Source organism: Heptranchias perlo, chromosome 10 (genome assembly GCF_035084215.1).
Source record: "Heptranchias perlo isolate sHepPer1 chromosome 10, sHepPer1.hap1, whole genome shotgun sequence".
NCBI lineage: Eukaryota > Metazoa > Chordata > Chondrichthyes > Hexanchiformes > Hexanchidae > Heptranchias > Heptranchias perlo.
The window spans coordinates 26,487,207-26,509,144 of NC_090334.1; the positions used below are offsets into that span (position 1 = coordinate 26,487,207).

General features: G+C 43.6%; 1 protein-coding gene across 1 annotated transcript in view; it reads right to left on the reverse strand.

The window, feature by feature from the left end:
- The window catches only part of ryr3 (ryanodine receptor 3), a 399,971-nt gene that overhangs the window by 256,435 nt on the left and 121,598 nt on the right, over positions 1–21,938 (reverse strand). Inside the window, exons 13-21 of the mRNA XM_067991361.1 lie at positions 20,932–21,115; positions 18,470–18,605; positions 17,765–17,860; positions 15,671–15,789; positions 13,042–13,175; positions 11,813–12,054; positions 9,023–9,215; positions 7,683–7,899; positions 3,834–3,938 (exon numbers count right to left, since the gene is read on the reverse strand). Of these exons, the coding sequence (XP_067847462.1) occupies positions 3,834–3,938; positions 7,683–7,899; positions 9,023–9,215; positions 11,813–12,054; positions 13,042–13,175; positions 15,671–15,789; positions 17,765–17,860; positions 18,470–18,605; positions 20,932–21,115 (1,426 nt within the window). The remainder of the gene's footprint in view (positions 1–3,833; positions 3,939–7,682; positions 7,900–9,022; positions 9,216–11,812; positions 12,055–13,041; positions 13,176–15,670; positions 15,790–17,764; positions 17,861–18,469; positions 18,606–20,931; positions 21,116–21,938) is intronic.

Genomic DNA, 21,938 nt, shown 5'->3' on the forward strand with positions numbered 1-21,938 from the left:
CTAAGATCACCAAAATATATTTACTGGTCATTCACCTCATTGCTGTTTGTGCTTAACGCAAAATGGCTGCCACATTTACTTGCAAGAGTAACTGCACTTCAATTTCATTAAAAATAAAAACAGAAAATGCTGGAAATACTCAGCAAGTCAGGCAGCATTTGAAGAGAAAGAAACGGAGTTAACATTTCAGGTCGATGACCTTTCGCCAGAACTGGAAGAAGTTAAAGATTTAACAGTTTTTACGCAAGTACAGAGCCAGGGAAAAGTCGGGGGGGGGGGGCAAGAAGGGGAGGGGAGGAAAGAACAAAAGGGAAGGTCTCTGATAGAGTGGAGGGCAGGAGTGATTAAATGACAAAAGGGATAATGGTGCAAGACAAGGAGGGTGGTAATGGGACAAGTTAAGAAACAAAAGATGGGTCTAGAGGAGCTGTAAATGGCAACAGCAGAACCATTACCAGCACCTGCTGACCAAAAAAAAGGGAGCAGTGGTTATGGTCAGAACTTATTGAAATCAATGTTGAGTCCGAAAGGTTGTAAAGTGCCTAATCGAAAGATGAGGTGCTGTTCCTCGAGCTTCCGTTGAGCTTCATTGGAACAGTGTAGGAGGCCGAGAGCAGAGAGGTCAGAGTGGGAGTGGGATGGAGAATTAAAATGGCAAGCGACCGGCAGGTCAGGGTCACGCTTGCGGACTGAGCGGAGATGTTCAGTAAAGCAATCACCCAATCTGCGTTTGGTCAGCCTAGTAGAGGAGATCACTTTGTGAGCAGTGAATACAGTACATTAAATTGAAAGAAGTACAAGTAAATCACTGTTTCACCTGGAATGACTGTTTGCGGCCCTGGACGGTGAGAAAGGAGGTGAAAGGGCAGGTGTTGCATCTCCTCTGCTCGCACGGGAAGGTGATGTGGGAATTTGAGCTGGTACTGGGGGTGATGGAAGAATGGACCAGGATGTCATGTAGGGAACAGTCCTTTCAGAATGCTGAAAGGGGAGGGGAGGGGAAGATGTGTTTGGTGGTGGCATCACATTGGAGGTGGTGGAAATGGCAGAGGATGATATGTTGAATGTGGAGGCCGGTGAGGACAGGAGTGCGGGAAATGGGACGGACTTGGTCGAGGGCCCTGTCAACTACAGTGGAGGGGAATCCTCGGTTGAGGAAAAAGGAAGACAGGTTGGAAGCACTGGTATAGAAGGTGGCATCGTCAGAACAGATGAGACGGAGAAACTGGGAGAAGGGAATAGAGTCCTTACAGGAAGCGGGTTGGGAGGAAGAGTAATCAAGGTAGCTGTGGGAGTCAGTGGGCTTAAAATAGATATTGGTTGACATCCTATCCCCAGAAATGGAAATAGAGAAGTTGAGGAAGGGAAGGGAAGAGTCAGAGATGGATGATGTGAAGGTGAGGAAAGGGTGGAAACTGGAAGCAAAGTTGATGAAATTTTCCAGTTCTTGTCGAGAGCAAAAAACGTCACCGGTACAGTCATCAATGTACCGGAAAAACAGGTGAGGGAAGGGACCTGAGTTGGACTGGAACAAAGAATGTTCTACAAATCCCACAAAAAGGCAGGCATAGCTAGGACCCATACGGGTTCCCATAGCAACACCTTTTATTTGGAAGAAGGTGTAAAGGGTCTGGATGTCCATGGTGAAAAGGAGATGGTTAGGTCTGGGAAACTGGAAATTGTTAAAATGGCGGAAGGCGTCACAGATGTAGGTCATAAGAGACTGGACAAGGGGAGAAAAAATAGAGTTGAGTTCGGAAGAAATAAGTTCCACAGGGCAAGAACAGGCTGAAACGATGGGTCTCCCAGGGCAGACCTGTTTGTGGATCTTGGGAAGGAGGTAGAAACGGGCTGTGCGGAGTTGGGGAGTTATGAGGTTGGAGATCATGGGGGGGAAGATCGGCAGAGGAGATAAGGTTAGTGACGGTCTGGGAAACTATGGCATGATGTTTGGCGGTAGGGTCATGGTCCAGGAGGAGGTAGAAGGAGGCATTGGAGAGCTGGCATTTAGCCTCCGCAAGGTAGAGGTCTGTTCCCCAAACAACAACAGTACGCCCGTGTCAGCAGGTTTAATGACAATGTCAGCGTTGGACCTGCTGCAATTTCAGAGGGAGGTAGATTAGAGTGAGTGAGGGGAGTAGAGAAACTGAGACAGCCAATGTCAAGTCAGCATTTCCCAATGTAAAGATCAAGAGAGGGTAAGAGGCCAGAGGGAGACCTCCAGGTGGAATGAGAATTTTCAAGATGGGAGAAAGGGTCCGCGGTGCAGGGGGAAGACTCCTGGCCAAGAAGTGGGTGCAGAGGCAAAGGCGATGGAAGAAGAGCTCAGCATTGAGTCGAGCACGAAATTCATTGAGGTGGGGGTGTCACAGGATGAAGCTGAGGTCTTTGCCGAGGGCTGATTGTTCGGGATCAGAGACGGAAAGGTCAGAGAGGATAGTGAAAACATGACAAAGGGTGAGATTGGAAGGAGGGATGGGGTCAGAGGAAAGTGAAGGGGAAGAAGGATCAGGAGGGGTGTTGGTATCTAAGAGTTGTTGAAGCTTACAGTCCTTGACACCTGAAAAGAAGAAAAAAAGTTTTTTGTTAAAGCACCGGATGAGGCAAAAGATGAAATGGAACTGCAGACCAGGACAACTCTGAAATAGAGTGAGTCGGTGCTGTTGAAGAGAGAGGTCCAGAGCATGCATGTGGCGGTGCATGAGGTTGAGCGTGGATTTCAGGAAGCGGCGAGAGCAGTGCTTCAGGGAACGCTGAATATCATGGAGATATCTGTATTGATCGGTGGATCCGAAACAAGAAGGATGGAATTTAAGTTGGAATCCACGTGGAATAAGTCGGAGCTGGAGACAGTTGTTGAGGAAAGAGATGTGGCTGTGAAAACGAGTTTTAGTAGATACCTATCAAATTAATTAATATCTGGTGAAGCATTTTGGAATGATTTTGAGATGCATAATAAAGTGCTCAAGAAAAGGTATTGATTTCTTTCCAGTATTAAATCTATATGGTAAATATAGTATCCCACAAAGAAGTGTAGCACGAAAAATATTTGCACCTGTGGTACCATCTGTAACTCACTCAAGGTTAGTTTCCCTTTCAACAACAACAACAACTTGCACTTATATAGTGCTTTAAACATAGAAAAGAGTTCCAAAGCACTTCACAAAGGCATAACAAAAAAAAAGTTTCAGCAATGTTTGCTATTAAAGTATCACTCAGTGGAGTAAATCTGAAATCAGGTTACTTAGATGCGCAATTTATTTTGTGTGAACATTGGATCATGAGTTATGGATATTCTGGTGTACTACTCTATTAAATTTTGTTCTACAGCTCTAGAAATAAAACAGTATTGTGATCATGATTCACAGTAGGGCAAACATTTCATGGTTCCGCTGCTGGTGCAGGACCTTGCTAGACATGTGTGTGGGGCACAAAATCAGGGCTACGCTGTGTTAGCCCTGTCTCTGACCTGCACTTAGGAATATTGAGGTTTTACTCCCAATAGCAGAGCCTCACAATTTCTGCCCTAATCTGCTCAAAACAAAAGTGCTGGTTCTTAAAATAAATCAGTGATTATGTACCTTGTACAGCCATCTCATTACTTTGGTAATTTCCCGCAGATGTACATCATTGAGGTCATTTTACGAGACTGCATTCCCAGTGCAGAGCTTCACTTACCAGGAATGCATATCAGAAATTTGGGTGCGCAGTGTACACCATTTCTGGTTAGAAAAGTCTGGGCAGCCAATTCTCCGATACACACTCCCAGTCAGCGAAGTTCCCTGTCGGGAGAACGGATTCTTAAAGTTAGCCCTGGCAGGTCACTTTCTTACCTTCCCATATGTCCAGCCAAGCTCGATTTTGTTCATTGCCCAAAGTTCATGGATGTTTTCAGCCAGTTTATTCTGTACTTTCTCAAGTTGTGAAGGTAAAACAATCTGAATAAAAGGAATGATTGCAGAGTCATTTCAAAATACTAAGCACAAACCATCAGAACATCTTTCACTTTCAGCATATAATCTTTCACTCAGCCTTTGTCATAATTGGGGGCATTTATTCTTACTATCAGTGGTGTTTTCATTGTTCCTTATTTGTGGGAAAAAATTAAAGTGTTATGAAAATACCACAAGTATCATCCGACAAGATTAAAGGCCAGTGCCTCAAAAAACTTACCCTTTAAATTATCAAATGTAAATTATGTCGTTTAACTGCTATGAATTATAAATAGACTAAAAAAACATGATAAATCTGAGACTATAAAATTTTGCAACTGGAACAGTACCACCAGATATTCCCCATTATTTATCGCTAATATGTGATTAAATAGCATAAACCATAAATATTTGGTGACTGCCTAGCCTCACAGGCCACAAAACCTTAAAGCCAGTCACTTGAAAAAGTTTTACATTGTTCAAAGTTCATACTGGATATGTCCTGTTTATAGCATGGTTTTATTTCATCACATTTTAATATAATATCATTTTTTAAAGCTGTGTTTTTTATTGATGTGTAGGTGACAGGAGTTAGTTTGATGATGTAAGCAAGCCTTCATTGGATTGGAATTTCAGCTAGAGTCCAGATTGTTTAGTTGCAGATGACCAGCATAGGACTGCAAAGGCTGGAGAACTGCTGAGATGGACCAGTGAGACGGATGAATGCGAAAAGAGAACATTCAAGACCAAGGAGAGGATCTGCGACCAAATTTCCTTGACCTTTTCGATGTCATAATGCTGTATTCAGGGTGAATAGGGGCAGAAATTGAGGCAGGACCCAATTACAAATGAAAGAATAACTTCAGGATGCAATGTGCTTTGTGACATGTAGTTTTTATTGCTGCGTTATACTCTGTCTAGGGGAAAGAATTGGCTATGAACACAAACCCCCCCCCCACCATTACACAATTATAGGCTTGGTGTGCAGGTGTGTTAGGAGGGGTAAACAGTATGCAAGATCTGTAGATCCAAAGATAAATAATTTAGGCATCTGTGGCTTCTAAGGTTCAAACACAAATTAAAATTTGTCCTCTAGTAAGTGTTACAGCAAATTCCTCTTTCTCACTGGCAAAACAGTTGTTGCAAAATATTAGTGTTAAGTAATGGAGTGTTGTAAACGGAATAATGCTCTTTAATTCATTGGGCTCAATATTAGCAGGGCGGCGGGTTGACTGGGTAACGCGCCCGGTGAAATCTGGGTGCTCCGCACGCAATTACAGGATAATTGGAACCACTTACCTGTGCTTCCGGGTTTCCCGCTGGTAAGCTGCGCGGCGGGCGGACTGCGCATGCACAGCAAGGTCTGTCAGCTGGAGGAGCTCTATTTAAAGGGGCAGTCCTCCACTGACTGATGCTGCAGAAAACAGGAAAAATTACAGCATGGAGCAGCCCAGGGGGAAGGCCGCTCCCAGGTTCAATGATGCCTCACTCCAGGTATCATTGGATGGGGTGAGGAAGAGGGGGAGGACAGAGATCTTCCCCCCGGCAGGCGGGAGGAAGCGGCCTGCCTCTGCCACCAAGAAGGCCTGGCTTGAGGTGGCAGGGGAGGTCACCAGCACCACCAACATATCGTGCACCTGCATACAGTGCAGGAGGCACTTCAATCATCTAAGTAGGTCAGTCAAAGTGAGTACACTTACTCATTCCCCTACACTCCGTCTGCCACATCACCGCCCCCACCCCACATCTCCTTCTGCACTGCCAACACTACTCTATCACATCACCCCTCATACCCACTCAAACCTCATCCTCATCTTACCTGCACTTACTCACCTCGCCAGTACTCATCCCGCCACTACCACTCAAACCAATCCTCATACAATCTCATGGCTGTATCTCATACTCACCCTCTGATGCATCTCTTTCACGGTCAGCCTCACTCAACCTGCCACTACCTGTGCTGCAGCCACAGGACATGGATCACATATGTGCAGTAGGAAGCGTAAGGCAAACGTGTCGTGAGCATGAAGGGTGTTTGAGGGTTTGTCATGGTGTTTACCTATATTTAATTTCTGATCAACTCACATTACATATTATATTGGCACCACTACTGCCACGTCTTTGCGAATCTTGTCTGGTTTGTGCAATAATGCCCTTTCCTGAGGATCACTATGAAGACCCACAACTCATGCCACCCATTGTGTCACTGCAGAGTGGGTGTAGGTGTATTTGCAGGGCTCTTTTGTGCAGATGACTGAGAGACGTCGGCGATGTCCCCGGTGGCACCCTGGAAGGATGCGGAGGAGTAGTTGTTGAGGTCAGTGGTGACTTTGACAGCGACAGGTAAGAAGATAGTGCTCGGGCCAGCTGGGAGCAGTTTGGCATGAAGGAGGCTGCAGATGCCTACGACTACATGTCCACGGAAGCTGAGCCTCGGTCTGTAGACCCTGTGGCGAGGGTAGTGTCCTCTGCGAAGCATCTCTCTCTGCGGTTGCCCTCCCTCCTGCTGTGCAGGTGGATGTGTCACAGCACTCTGTTGTGGAGCTCCATGTGTCAGAGGTGGATGGCGTGGCCGGTGAGGCTGGTGATGCTGTTCGCCCTCCGAGGAGGTCATGACTGCAGCTACGGCGGCCCCCATCCGGAAGATGTACATTTGAGGGGGTCCGCAAGGTAGGTAAATGTGTCTGGACACCGGGGTAAGTGTGCAAGTTTATGCATTTGATTGTTAGGAGGAGGGTGGTGGAGGCCAAACTTTGTCCAAAGTGACAGAGTGGCCTCCTGCAATGAGTGAGGGTCTCCACCCCCCACCTGTCAAATGGACTTTTGCAGCTGCCACAGGCTGGTGGCTGCAACACGTCCATTTCAACTGGGAGTGTTTCCCCCAGTACGGGAAACAGTCTCAGTTAATTGCAAAATCCAATCCCTCCAAAATAACAGGTCAATCAGGTCTGTAAACAACAATGAAGTACCTGTTCAAGTACTTTAAGTGTCACCCCGCTGGCTTTAATTGCCGGCGGGAGTCCCACATGCGGGGGCTGCGCGCGCATGTGAGCACGTCAGTGGGGAACCCGGAAATGGGGCGGGTTGGAGCCGGGCTCCGGACCCGCCCCGGGAATCCTGGATTTTCGCAGCCCCCCCCGTCACGAACGCACCCGATTGCGGGTGCGAAAATAGAGCCCTTTAAGTTCAAATGGCCATCATTGGAATTCTTAGACTGCTAAAACAAACAGACCCATGGTGATGAAAAATCAGTAAACTCGTATCTGGCAAATAAAGTATGCAGCACCTCGTAAATCTTTAACACCATCACAATCTCACCAGCACTCTATATTTGGGTCCAGTCCAAGCTCAGCTTCTCCTTTGGTAGCATTTGCACACCCAGAACTTCAAATCACATTTGTGAACACCCATCAAATAATTGGATATCTTGGATCTAACCTCAGTCCTCTCTCTGCTCATGCATATCGCTAATGTGTTATCTGTTTTTTGTTCGGTGGGTCAGTATCTGGCTGGATTACATCCAATGTAAATGAAGGAGAATACCCTCAGACCAGACTGAGGATATGTTTGGAAGGGACATTCTCACAATCACAATCATAAGGCAATCATAAGTACAATGTTCATGCATGTTTAATTTTAGTTTCTAAACTGCAAATAAATACTGTTCAGTTTTTGCATAGTTTAGTTTCTAAATCAAGTAAAATTTTAATGAACGTATTCACCACATTATATTTCAGGAGTTTTAAGTACCTGGCTGGTATCTACAGGCTTGGGGATGAAGGAGGCCTGGGAAAGATGATTTACGGTCCCTAGTAAATCTCGTACACCATTATAATCTCGTTTGTATTCTTTGATTGGCTCCAATCTCAGCTTCTCCTTTGGCAGCAGTGCTTCATAACAGGGTGCATATCCAGGGGGGGGCAAAAACCTAAAATCTCCATGGCGACCACCAATCAAAAAACGTACTCTTGAAAAAAGAACAGAAAAACAGTGATGAATCACAAAGCATTCCTTCAAATTTGGCAAGCCATATATGGTTCTCTGCATTAGCGCACAATCAGAAAATCATGATGGGCCTGTATTAAGTGATAGCACTTAGATATTAGAGGGCTAATATTTTCCTCTGCCTGCTGCTCCATTCACCAGATGCCAGGTAGCTGGAGTATACCAGAGGTGCACTGCGCCTGCTGTGGGTGGAGGACACCCACTCTTAATGGCCTAAGCTATTTGAATGGTCTGGGTGTCCACCCAGCACAGGTCTCCCTCCCCGGCAGAACCTTGCACTGGGAATGGAGCAGAAACAGGGGCACAGCATCTTGGTCTTCTGCCTGCTGATGGAAAAGACCTTGAGGCCCAAAGGTTGTGCTGGATTGCGGGGAATAATTTACTGATCTTGTCTGACTTGCTGCCATCTTGCTTCTTTGGGCTACCTCGTGACCCTCACAGAGCCTCCAATCTGCAGAGAGTCCTGGCACAAGCCTCACAGCCATCCTTTTAGCTGCCACGCAGTAAGCTAGGAAGGCCTGGAATGCTCCCTTCCCAATGCCGGTCCTGTGCCTTGAGCAGGCAATGTAGTGGGGGCAATGTAGTTGGGTAGAGACCTGATATAACAGGACTCTGCCCCATTTCCTTTTCAAGTCAGCATTTCCCAGGTGCAACAAAGAGGGAACTCAATCCTTGTTACTGAACTGTTCAGATATGACTTGCCCTTTAAACATGGATGTCCTTTGGTATTCCTTTCATATTATATATCCCTTAAAACCTAAGGTACTGCAGTCATGTTTCAAGTTTTTAAGTAACAAGATTAATACTTTCCAATTTAGAGAATATTTGGGGAAGAATTGCTCTGGTTCCTACATCAGAAACACATTCTTTTTGAATGGTGCTATAAATAGAAACCAGGGAACTTCATTCCCCAGAGTGAATTAAGAAACTGTATACAAGTCTCTACACATCTCCAATTCTAATTCATGGTACTCGGACCGCAAAATACACAGGAAATAGATATTTTTAAATTTTCGGTCGTAATTGTATTTTCAAAATCAAAACAGACATTCAGCACCCTGGCATGACAGAGAAGATAAACTTACTTGGCACCTGCAGAAAAACTGACCACAGGGAAGAATAGGCCATCAGTGTTGAAGCTCTCAAACATCCCTTGCACTGGTTGTCCGTTAATGCGGAAGGATATACTAGGAACACCCAAATCCAGGCAACAACTAACTACATCATCGGAGTTCAGTATATGTTGATTAGCTGATGTCACAGCTCTGGCCACTCGACCTGTTATGGAGGAAAATGGACAATGCCAATATCAAAGCATTGATTATGGAGCGTTAACACCATCATCACCAAATATTTTTTATCTGTTCTACTATGAAAATGTTACTTCCATTGGAAATATGATGAGAGGAATACAATCAAGGAAGAGCATCAGCAGCCATTTTATTGTGAACACATTGTACATTTTTAATTTATACACAAACAGTTATTACCCTAACAAACCTAGTCCAACTCTTTTCACCCATTATTAACACATGGGCCTGCAGGGTCTATGCCTGGGGCTCCAGCCAAATATGGGAACAATAATCATAAGAAACCAACTGTTCAAAAGGTAAAACATACATTTTCATTTTATTTGTGTGTTTGTATTTTTTTGTATGGAGGGGTGATTGAATGTCACAGGATAAATGCATCGTGATAGCTGCCTGGGCACCTTGCACAAACTTGCACGATCCTGTTTCTGTGATTGGAGACCAGATGGACATTAATGGAGAGGTAGCCCTTCCTATTCATGAATGCTGTTGGGTGGTGCCCTGATGGCAACACATGTGCAGCCAGCCACTGCTGCAAATCCCGAGCTCCCTCACTGGCGTCAATGGGGAAAGTGATGCATTGGTTAGCCCAGGCGAACGCAACATTGGACTCCTGCTTAATACAGTTTTGCACTGCAGACTGGGAGATATGGGTGATGTCCCCTGTAGCAGACTAAAAGGAGCCAGTGACATGACCCCCTGCTCCAGCAGGCAGCAGGTCCTGTTGCAGGAGGCTGCGGAGTCTGCAACAGCTTGCTGGAGAAGCGCAGCCTTCTTTGCACTGCCCTTCAGATAGATCCAAAAAAGTGACTGTCGCCTACGAGCACCTCCCCTCTCCTGCTATCTTCTAATTGGCCCAGCTGCTGCTAGTGCCAGTTGCTGAGACTGCTGCTGGTCTTCTTCCTCCATCCAAATGAAACTGGCAATGACAGCACCCGTGATAAGCAGGTAGAACTTACTGAGAGGAAGTACAGCAAAAAACATGAGAAAGAAGCAATCTGGAAGCTGGAAACTATCCTGGATCCAATCACCTGTAGGTGAGTGCCCCTTTAAATACTGCTTCAGTGGCTCTGAGAGACCAATCCCGCTAGGTTTTAATGGTGGGTTGGGTGCTGGGCAGGACTTCCTAATTGCCTCATAGGGCCCCGATTGCATGTATTCATGAGGCCCTGCCTTTACTATGGCAGGCTTCTTAGCCAACTTAAAAAAACTGTGCGGTTAAACTGGCAGCTGGGGGGGAATGCAACGGGAACGTACTCTGCAGCGATTTTAACCACCAGTCTGCCCCTTTTGATTTTCCCCCAAAAAATGAGGCAGGTTAAGGACTGGTGTTACTGGGGTGTAATGTTCCAAAACTGTGACATTAAAAGGTATTGATTGCTTGTCCCCAGATTGACAGGATGCAAGATAAAAACTAGTTTTCATTTCAGTTTTGCAAATATACAGGAAGACTTCGGGCAGAAGTTTCATCTTCGGCGAATGCATAAAACTGTTAAGATCGGATCGACCACCCGTTCTACATCTTGCTCAATTTTCCATTCCATCCTACTTCCAGCCGAACATTTAATTTTCATCCGACATTGATCCAATTGTGCCAAATACTGGCTGGCACTATTGGCAAAACTACAACTTTTGCTCTCCAACACAAACGCAGTGGCTCCAAAATTCCTGGGGCCCGCTTCACCAGCACAAGTGCGGCAGAGCAGAACCCCCGCCTGCTCTGGCCCCAAACTGGCCCACATTCCAGGGATGCGGTCATTTGCATGGCCAAGGCGGACACATCACACTGGCGAAGGGGCATCAGCGGTGTCTGCCCCAAACTGCCAGCAGGATGTTGGAGCAGCATCATGCTACCCTGATGGTGGAGAGGCCCAGTAGGGCATTGAAGAAACTCTTCTTCAGATCTTCTGCACCCAATAGAACAGAAAATACATCCTGGAGAAGATGATCAATGCCTTTTAGGAATGATTATCTTTCTCTAGTAAAGGCTTGGGCTTTTTTTACAGTCCTAAATGGGACTAATACAGCACCTCAGCTGGCGTTAGTTCCACTGAGGCCCAAGGAGGGCATGAGGGAAGAATTTCTCAGGGAGCCACGGAACCCCCCCTCCCCCCCCAGACATGCCCCTTTGATGTGGAGGGAGGCAGGCAGTAATAATAATACCCCATACCGGAATTTAATGGGCCAATCTAAAGAGGGCGGAATTTCAGCACAGCCACATTGTTCTACTGCAGATTCCTGCCCCTTCCTGGATGGAATGAGGCTTTCTGCTCTCTCTGACCCTGGGAATTTAGGGGCCAATGATTTTTTTATTTTGTTATCCACAGATTTTGTTATACAAACTATCCTTACGTATATGGAACTTAATAGCGACAACAAAGTGTGCATGAAATATATCGAAGACCTTTCTGTTTATCAAAAAAAACAAGATTACAGTAATTACAGTTGAATTATAAATTAATAAGCATTCTTTTTATCAAATGCTGAGTAGATGGAAATATTTCTTAAAAATAAAATTAGTATTTGCTTTTAACATAGCCAAGATATTTTTGTTCAGTTACAAACCTGACCACAAATGAAGTCCATCAAATCCATAGGAATACAGATCGTCACCCACTCCATTACCTCCCCATCCCTCCCCACCTCCGGGATAGGGGGCGTAGCCCTTCGCAGATGCCCAGCCGACACGTAAGTGAATAGGATTTGCAGTCAAAAAGTGATTGACCTGATCAACGACCAGCTCATAATACCATTTCTTGTACTGGGCTGATCCTTCACTACATCCCAAGAAAATATTAGGCCTTATGCTGTGTAAAAAAAAGAAGAATTAGTATAAAATGGTTATCAGTATTATTTTTAGTTAAAGACAATACTCCAGAGAATTGTATTTGTGAAGCTTCCTTTATGAGCTGATAGATAAGATGCAAATTTAAATGATAAACTTTACCTTCTATTTTTTTTATATAAAGTATATTCTAATGGTCCACCATTCATCCACTCACTCATTTTTGGAATATTGTAGGGCAGATTTTAACCCTGCCTGCCCGACGGGAATGGGGCAGGCAAGTGGTTAATATTTATTTCTCTCAGCTGGTGGTGAGTTCCACTGAGGTCTTTAAAGGGTATAACCCAGGAACTCCTCTGACATGCCCCCTTGATGCAGGATGGGGAGGGGGGAGGAGTTGGAAGATCTGCTCATGGGTCCCCTCTCACTGGAAAATGGCTGGACCAAAAAATCTTTTGACAGGAAATCCATCCCAGTTGTGCCTTGGCCTGGATCAGAATTTCAGGCCCTTAGTGTTGCAACTATCTGTATAATTTTCATTCATTTAAATGTTAAGTGTTCTATTTTAAGTAAAATGACAAGTGTTACAACAATTTAGCAAGATTTTTTTTCAGTGGGCTCAAACCACGGAAAAAAATATTACATTTACTGCAAAGAAATATTATTTATTTCAAAGCAGGTAATCCAATAGTGCATTCTCCACATCAGAATGTTAATGGAGCAGTTGATACAAATGTGATGAGATTCACTAGTCCTCACTAAAGCCAAATATCAGAATCTTGGGGCAGACAGATTGTACATGTTATAGGGCAGCGAATCCACCTCGCACTGGCACTGATTATGGAGTGAGAGCAACACTCTCATCAGAAGTTCACAATTTATTATGTTCCGAAATCAGCAAAGATCTGTGAAGGTGAATGGTCTTGATAAGTAGCGAAAAATACAAAACAAAATCGAGTAATCATAATCAGTTTTTTGGTTAAAGATAAACTACAATAATTCACAATACCTTGTTACATCGTTAACTAAGCGAGTTTGCAGAAGTAAATCACGACGAGGTAGTAGATTGTCACAGATCAGATTCTGATTAACTCGTACAGCAACACCATTGCACACACAAAGGGAGCACAGCAGGTCCAGCACCTAAGCAAAATAATCCACAAGTCATGATCTAAACGGTATGAGATAATAGTGTTGAAGAGTTACAATGCGTATATTTATCACAGAACTATTATAGGGAAGAAATGCCAGATACATTGCTTGGTTGCAATAGTGGTACACTATGGAATACTCATTCACACAACCTGGTCAAACCTTAGCCTCAAATGTTTTTGAGCTATAGTTAAATTGCCCTGGCTTTCTGTCACTTGACTGAATCAGAATGCTCCACAGAAAGGAAACACCCTGGGGTCCATTTTAACCCATCCCACCTGAGGGGAACGTGGTGGGAGTCCTTTAAAATGAAGCGGTCTTCCCTGTTCCCATTGGAATTTCGTTGACCACTATTTTAACTGCTCACTGCAGTTAGGTGACTGAGGTGTCTGCCAGAAGCAGGGGGAGCCCCATGAATTAATGCAAATCAGGGTTATATTATGTTAATGGGATTCCGAATTACATTTCAACCTGGGCTTGAGCAGGGAAGCCGCCACGGCTTTCTCGCCAGAAGAAGGCAGGTCAGCAGCTTTTGGGAAGGATGAAGAAGCCCTCCAAAATAACGTGCGCCTCCAGGCCTCAAAAGGAAAGTCACAGTCTCCATTGCCCCAGACTCCTCCCATTCCCGAACCCCGCCCCCTTCACGATTTACCTGCTTGCTGCCGAGCCTCCCTTTGCTGCTGGCTGACGGCCTCGGGTTGCCTGAACTTCCACTCCCGCCTGCCAGCCAGCTGCTGTTTCCACCTGTTTCAGGCGGGCAGCTGATCGGCAGGATGCAAATGAGGCCCGGGAGTTAAAATAACCTGGGTCTCAAACATAGGCCTGCAAGTATCCTGCCCTCCCGCCCACTCAAACCCACCAGAGGTTAAAATCCCCATCTCCAAAAGGTAAAATCGGTAGGGAGACCCATAATATCCAGCTAATTATGCTTCCTGTTGGCTGATACAGAGTGGCCACAACTGCCATGCCATGGGCCAGTACCCCTCGTTGAGTCAGGCATACCGGCTTTTCCATGAAACCCAGGCTGATGACAAGGAAATTGGCAGCCTGGGAATTTCATGCCCCTGGTCCCACCCTCTCTGATATCAGGGGTCATGTTTGTGGCAGAGGTAGGTTCCACCCTAAAAAGGCTCTCCTCCCCATATAAATTATAAGTAGAAGCCAGGACCCAACCTATCTGCATGGGGTGTGGATTGATGGTCCCCTGGTTTCAAGGCATTTCACCAGGAAAGTAATTTAAATTTCGCCACTGAGGGGGCTTTGAAAAAGTATATTATGATTCTAGGTGGAATTCTATATATTAAATAATTTTGTTCCTAAATAAAATGATGGTATTGGTGACAGTCAATTCTATCCAATTCTTCAACACTACTGGATGATAGGCTAGAAATAAATACAGGCAATTTCAAAGATGACTTCAAAATATTTGGATAACACCATGTCCAAAATTACTATGAGCTAGAAAGCGTTGTTTTGTTTTTTCCTGTTTCATTTCAGCATTCTGTGCAAGACTTCAGCCTAGAGTTTTCTTTTTTCTAAAGTTATATATTACATGAAACATCATGGTCTCAAAATCCACGCTCATTCCAGCGTACGCCCACTGTCACTTCAGCAGGGTTACGTGTGGACAGCCCGAAACTAAGCCAAGACTCAGAGGCACCAGGTCCTGGCCTTGTGTCAAAGTTTCCGGAATGGCCTGTTGGGGGTGGAGCCCAAACACATGAGCATTGAGGTGGGTGGCCCCAGGGCTGGGGGGAGGACTCCAAATGTCCAGGGCCTTCATTGGGATCCGGTGAATGGTCGGCTGAGGCATACCTCATTGATGGGGTGGAAAAGGGCCCACCTGAAGATTCAGGCTAGATCGAGGCCTAGATCCCCGAAGAGGAGGATCATTTTTTTTTTAAATGATTACTTTTCAATGCAGGCAACATATTTTGCTCAGGAGGGGCCGACACAATTCCCCTATCTCCAGCGCCTTTGTCGCACTTTCCAGCTTGTTTTATATGGCAGGCTCCCAATATGTGCCTCTAGTAGCTCAGGCACCCAGAATGTTTATGTTAATTAGGGAATCTCCCCCTCCTCACCTCAGAATATTTGCCAAGGTCAGTGGTGGAGGATCCTGGTGGGCGGCGCCCCAGCGTAAGTGCCAGGATTACTATCCCTCGGATTTTTAGGCCCACATTCCCAAGTTCAGTGAGCAAGATCTAACATTTTTTTTCCCTATTAGTAATTCAAATAAGCCAATGTCAGCAATCTGCAGAAAAAAATATATTATCTGTTTACAACTTGTGCAGGTTGATCCACTTTACACAAAAAAAATTTTGCCTCTCACATGTATCTTCTGTGGTGCAGTGCCTTAAAACGTCCATTTTGACTAGATAACCTCATTTTGTCTCCAGAGTCAGCAGTGGCACAATATTTATCATACATTCATCCATTGTCAATTCCGGAGCATCAACATGCATTTTCTACTACCTTATACACACCTTGTGATTACGTCCATTTTTATCCAGTAACGAAATAATAGATTTGATGTGCCCTTCTTTGATCACATTGAGGGCCTCTGGGCTTTCAATCAAAATGCAATGCAATACTTCTAGGACACCTGTGCCAAAAATACAATTTGAAATGGTATGAGAATATCAGACACTTTGCAGTGACGCTGCAAATCTCTATGTACACTTAATTTAAATAGCAATTCTGGAGTGCAAAGGCCATTAGTTTAAAAAATTACATTTGATCATTTTCTCTTCCCCAGCTTTTGTTATCTGGGAGAAAAGTAAGCAAAGCTTTAATGCTTTTTAAATTATTCACAAAATTGACTATTTCTATAGATGAGCAAAATGCACATTTTGTAAAAATTATTTTGACATTTAACTAAATGACCAGTAAATTTGTTTTTGGTGGTTTTCTTTGAGGGAGAAATCTTGGCCATGAGAACTCCTGCCCTTCTCAGTATCATGGGGCTTTTAATATCCACCTGAACAACCAGCATAGACAGACAGGGCCTCCGTACAAGATCCTGTCCTAAGGACGGCATCTCAAACTATGTAACATTTCTTCAAGTCCTGGAGTGCGGCTTTGAATTTTATTTGGGTCAGTCGAGTGTCCGACACATATGGAACAATGTAAGATGTAAGTTTTACTTTTACAAGAAGTGCATACTATATGCAAGACTCTAAATATTATACAGATAGAGACAGATAAATAACGCACAGGCTTGCAAACAGGTCACTCTCGTTCAATATTTTCCACATTTAGTAGCTACCCATTGTATACCCTCTATTTACAAAGCATGGAAAGGAGAGATGGTTTTAGATACAAAAAACCTGCATTTTACTGCTAAGCAGACTTTGCTTCATCACCATTTATTTAAAGTAGCCTATTGGCATATTAAGCTTTGTATCTCAAGTTATGTAGATGTAAAGAAAGGCTGCATCTCATGTTGCCAGGGAGACGTGCATGGAGAGTAAAACCTCACTTTAGTCAGACCAGCAGCTTATTTGCCATGGACCAGTAGCAGTATCATATGGACATGAAACTCAAAGCAAACAGATTGAGTTTCCATAACATTAGGATAGCATTAGAGAGGGGATCAGGGATGAATTGCAATGTGAAGTCTGCTCTGGAATGCAATGCACACCAGATTTGTTCCAGCATGAATGCACAACATAAACACTGTATGAGAATATGAAAGATTTGGCTGGTACTGTTTGTTAAAGAGTTATAACAAATTAGCCTACTTATTCAAGTAATTGCACAACAATATGATGGTACACCAATGGAAACATTTCATATTCTTCTGTGTGTAAAAAAACATACTTACACTTCAAAATATTCCATGGGCCCAAAATTCCACTGGGCTGCTACGGCAGCAGAAGATTAGTAGAATGGAACCCAAGTCACCCTTGCAACAAGCCATAGAGACCCTGTTCCAAATTGCAGGTAGAGGGTCAGTGCATAGTTGGGCTGGGCTGCTGGCAACTGCATGGCCGCTCGAGTGACCCAAACCCTAATCCTGCCTTGGTAAAGCGTAGTGGCCCACAACTGCTCTGCCTGCAGTGCCCCAGGCCCTTCCAGGCCAAAGATAAAAATAAAGTTTAGACTCCATTATACCTCGAGGCAGAAGATCATCGATCCCCTCCGGGATTGGTCCGGCTAAGGTTTGGGGCCCTTTAAAAGGTCTCGGAGGGTCTCACACCAGCTCTCGGCCAGCCTGAGTTCAACTGAGGCCTTGGAAGGGCATAAAGGGGTAGATTGCTGGGGTAGCCTGATAACTCACCCGACATGCCCCGTTGAGATAGGGGAGGTAGCAGAACATCTGCCTATGCCCCTCCTTTCCCCCCCCCCCCACCACTGGAAAATAGCTGGATTGAAAAAAAGGGCAGAATCCCAGCAGAACCCAGTTCCACCGGACGATCTGCCCACTCTCTACCCTTGATCCAGGCTAGTATTCCAGTACACATATTATTAAAATAAAATGAAAATACTAATATTTTCTTATTAAATATTGTTTCTTTAAATTGCTATTAGAGCATGATAGTGTCTCTTTTTCATAACCAAATAAAAAGCTATATTACCTGATGCAGATTCCAGTCTGTCTAATTTACTGACCAACCAGTCTAAGTTTTTCGAAAACTTGGCACAGTTGCTACGGTTACCACGTATCAGTGCAGCTGGAGAAATTAAGCAGAATATAACAGAATTGGATTGTAAAACACACGTGAAGTAAAACACACTTCAATTCCCCAAAAGGTTGTAACAACACTACAAAAAATGATCTAGATATGTAAAAAAAATCTATTCACCAACTATAAATTGACTGCTTAGGTTAATTCATTTGAAATTTCCAATTATTATATTATTTTAATTTCACTTAATTCTTTTAATTTTCATTTTGTAGTTTTCCATTGACATACTAATTTCTGTAAGATAGTTTTCACTGCCATATAATGCTAATTCAAGAATAAAAAGGGACAGTGATTAGCTTTTTCTGATCAATATGATAACATACAAAATTAAATCAATGTTAACATTCTCCCTTACGTTATTTTCAGTCAAATTCCACATATAGTATGCAGCGATGTTGCATAGTATACATAATAATTAAAAACGAATTCACCAGGGACTATTCAAATTAGCCAGGAAAATCATTCAAAGTATTTACATTTTTACATCTGAGACCAATGAAAAATACTACATTGCTTTGGTACATCCCATGAGCTCTTAAGAATTCTTCATCCATCTGCTACATGTACTGGAAACGTGCAATTGTAGGACTTTACCTAGCAGTTCATAAAGCAAATTCAAGATATCTTTCCATGCTGCTCCAGCTTCTTCACCAGCAAGTTCAGCAAAATGTGCCGCACTGTGGTAGACATTCAACCGGTCAATGGAATTCAGAACCAATCTCAGCATTGCCTGACATAATCGAGAGATTGAAGAAAAAGTCAAGAAATAAGGTAAATTAATCTGTGTGCAGTATTCTTACTTTGTACATTGTATTTCTGCCAGAATTGTGTCACAATAATATTCAGTCATAACAAGAAATGATTGGGATAGTTATATTATTATAATAGTTACATTATTTATGGACTAAACAAATAGCTGTCAACTACAGCAATACGGATACTTCAATTCTTCTCAAACACCTAACAAGCCACTTGTATCAATGTCAAATATTTAGTTAATACAAATGTTGATTAATGGCATAATGACAATTGAGAAAAGAACAATTTACCAATCAAGTTCTCCAGTTACTGGTAACCTCGATATTTTGGAATGTGCCATCAGATTTTTGGAGGTGGAGGGTCTCCCCAGATATGCTAAGGAGGCAACAAATGTGGCAATTTGATAGAGTGAATTTCATGTCAACTACTCAGAGGACTTAACAGGTGGCCCAGACGAAGGAGTATAACTTAAAGATGAGAACAAAGGTAAGACACGAATAGCATTGTAAGATGGGGTTGCTACAGAGCAAAGGTTTGCCCTACCGACTTTACTGCTCTGGTGTTTTCTGTCTTGAAACTGTCAAAAAACTGTGGTGAAATTGTAGCCAAAAATAAAGTGCCTAACCTGTTATGTAAGTATTAAAACATGGATATAACCAGAAGTAACTCTTTTTATCTCAATTTTTTTTTGTGAATCAGAGTTGAAAATAATATTTGAACCTAATATGCTGTTCTCTCATGCTTGAGCTTGAAGGGAACTCAGCACTTTTCTGCTTTTTTTATATATGCTTGATAAATGTTGTTACCAAGTGTTAGTGTCAAGCACCCCCAGGTTAGGTCCTGCACAGCCAGATGCAGAGTCCAACTTCTCTACTCTCCCCAGCAATGTCCATTGGAAAGCCACTCCACTGCACCGATGTGAATTTTTCCTCTTTTGACACCACCCCATCTTTACTGCCTCTCTCAGTGAGATTGTGAGTCAGTGCCACATTAAGAGTTGTTTGTGCTGTGAGCTTGTCCTGCTAAGAACTGGTGGTGGGAGTGGGGGGGGGCACAGGGTGGGGGTGCGAGTGCTGAGACTAATTTTACAAAAGACCCTCACAACCAACAGAGAAAGGAGACTTTCATCCCATCAGCATGTTAATTCACTGTAACATATCCTTGGAAGAAGGCAAAGTTACTTAAAATATTTTTCTCACTTCTATGCTGTTGAAATCATTTTATATCAAGTCAGTGATGTTATTTTTAGATTTGCCCTTATTAACAGGAAGGAATGACGGCTCAACTCACAGCAGTACCAATGTGTTGTACCACGTTTATACCATGATGAGTTCCCACTTAGACATGTCATCAAGCAAGGTGCTAAGTGAGTTAAATTAGGCACCTTGCCACAGATAGTGACGGGGAATTGGAGGGTAAGTCACCCTGGGTCAGTCTTGCATATCTTCTAGCAAATAATGGCAAAGGCCCAGAGAGTAGTTTCCCTCCAGAGACTTGAGCACAAAATTTAGGTTGAGACTCCAGTATAGTATTAAGGGAGCGTTGCACCGTCAGAGGTACTGTCTTTCGAATGAGACGTTAAACCGAAGGTGGACGTAAAAGGTCCCATGGCACTATTTTGAAGAAGAGCAAGCAAGGTGTCCTTGGTGTCCTGGCCAATATTTATCCCTCAACCAACATCACTAAAAAACAGATTATTTGGACGTTATCACATTGCTGTTTTTGGGCCTTGCTGCGTGCAAATTGGCTGCCACATTTCCTACTTTACAACAATGACTGCACATTGGCTGTAAAGTGCTTTGGGACATCTTGAGGTCATGAAAGGTGCTATATAAATGAAAGTCTTTCTTTCTTTTCCTAGGAAATAGTAGGGAGATCAAAAATAGAGGAAAGGAAAGTACAAGTGACTTAAGAAAAAGAGAACAATCATTACTGATTACAGTATATTTCAATTTTAAAAAAAACTCCAATTGTGATATCTCTCCATACATTTTGAGTCAGATATGTATTCAAGTGACTTTCTGATTAACTGTCAGAATGTTCAAAGTGACAGCACCAAAGAAAACAGTTCTGAAATCTTCACCCAAAGGTGCTAGGTAGCACTCATTGTATTTAATATGAAATGCACTCCACCTGAGATGTCAAAGGGAACCAAAATCATTTGCAAGGTGGACTTTAATAGACACTGAAAAAATCTGTAAGTTTGAAAAAAATTCTGGATTGACAACGCGTTGCCTAAAAAGTGGAGAAATAAAAATGTATTCAATAGCAAATACAAACTAGGTATTATATCTTACCTCTTCTTTAAATAGGTTCTGTCTGTTTCTTAGAGAGCGTAGTTTGTACTGCTTATCTTCATGTTTTAGATCTTCCTCTGGTGGATAGAAGTAGATGATAAGGTCCTGCAAGGCTTCCACAACTTCTTTCATGGGTAATTTGACTGGTGCACTTTTATCACTTTCACCGAGGCAATCAAGACCCCTGCAGAAATGTGTCTATAAGTATTTCTTAACCGACTTAAGCATAGTGCATACAATAGCTGAAATGATTTTTTTTCAACAACAACATTTAAATAGCCCCTTTAATGTAGTAAAACATTCATTTTGCAAAGAGAAAAATAAAAAAAAGAATGTCACTGAGTCATGGTGGGAGAAATAGGAGAGGTGACCAAAGGTTTGAACAAAATGATGGTTTAAAAGGTCCTTTTTAAAGTTTGAGAATACGAATGGCAGAAGTGTTTAAGGAGGGAGATTCAGAGAGTGGGTCAGAGGTAGGTGAAGGCTATGCCACCAAAGGTGGGAGGAAAGTTGGGGGGGGGGGGGGGGGGGGGAGGAGGAAAGAGTTCACAGTAGGCCAGAGTCAGAAGACAAAGATTGTGGAGAGGGTTATAAGGTTGGAGGAGATTGCAAAAGTAGGATGGGGTGAGGCTATAGAGAGATTTGAAGATAAAGATGAGGATTATAAACTCAATACATTGGGAGACAGAAGGAGTCATGTTAACCCCCCAGGGCAGGTTGGGGTGGGGGGGAGGCGGGTGGGTCACTAAAATATCTTAAAGAGGCTGCGGGCCTCCAATTTAATTTGACTTTTAGTTAGAATGCCTGCAGGCCAGGTTTCCCGGGGTTCGTGAAGGGCCAGATCTACCAGGTAAGTGCCTTTATAGCACTGCTTGTGGGCCAGGAGGAGCAGGGGTGCTTCCCAGCCCCCCAAGGTTACCTTCCACACCCCGACGATGTCTAATTCAGACTTGTCTCTGCTCTGCACCCTGGCTTCCTTCCCGTCCGACAACTAGCCAGACTCTCAA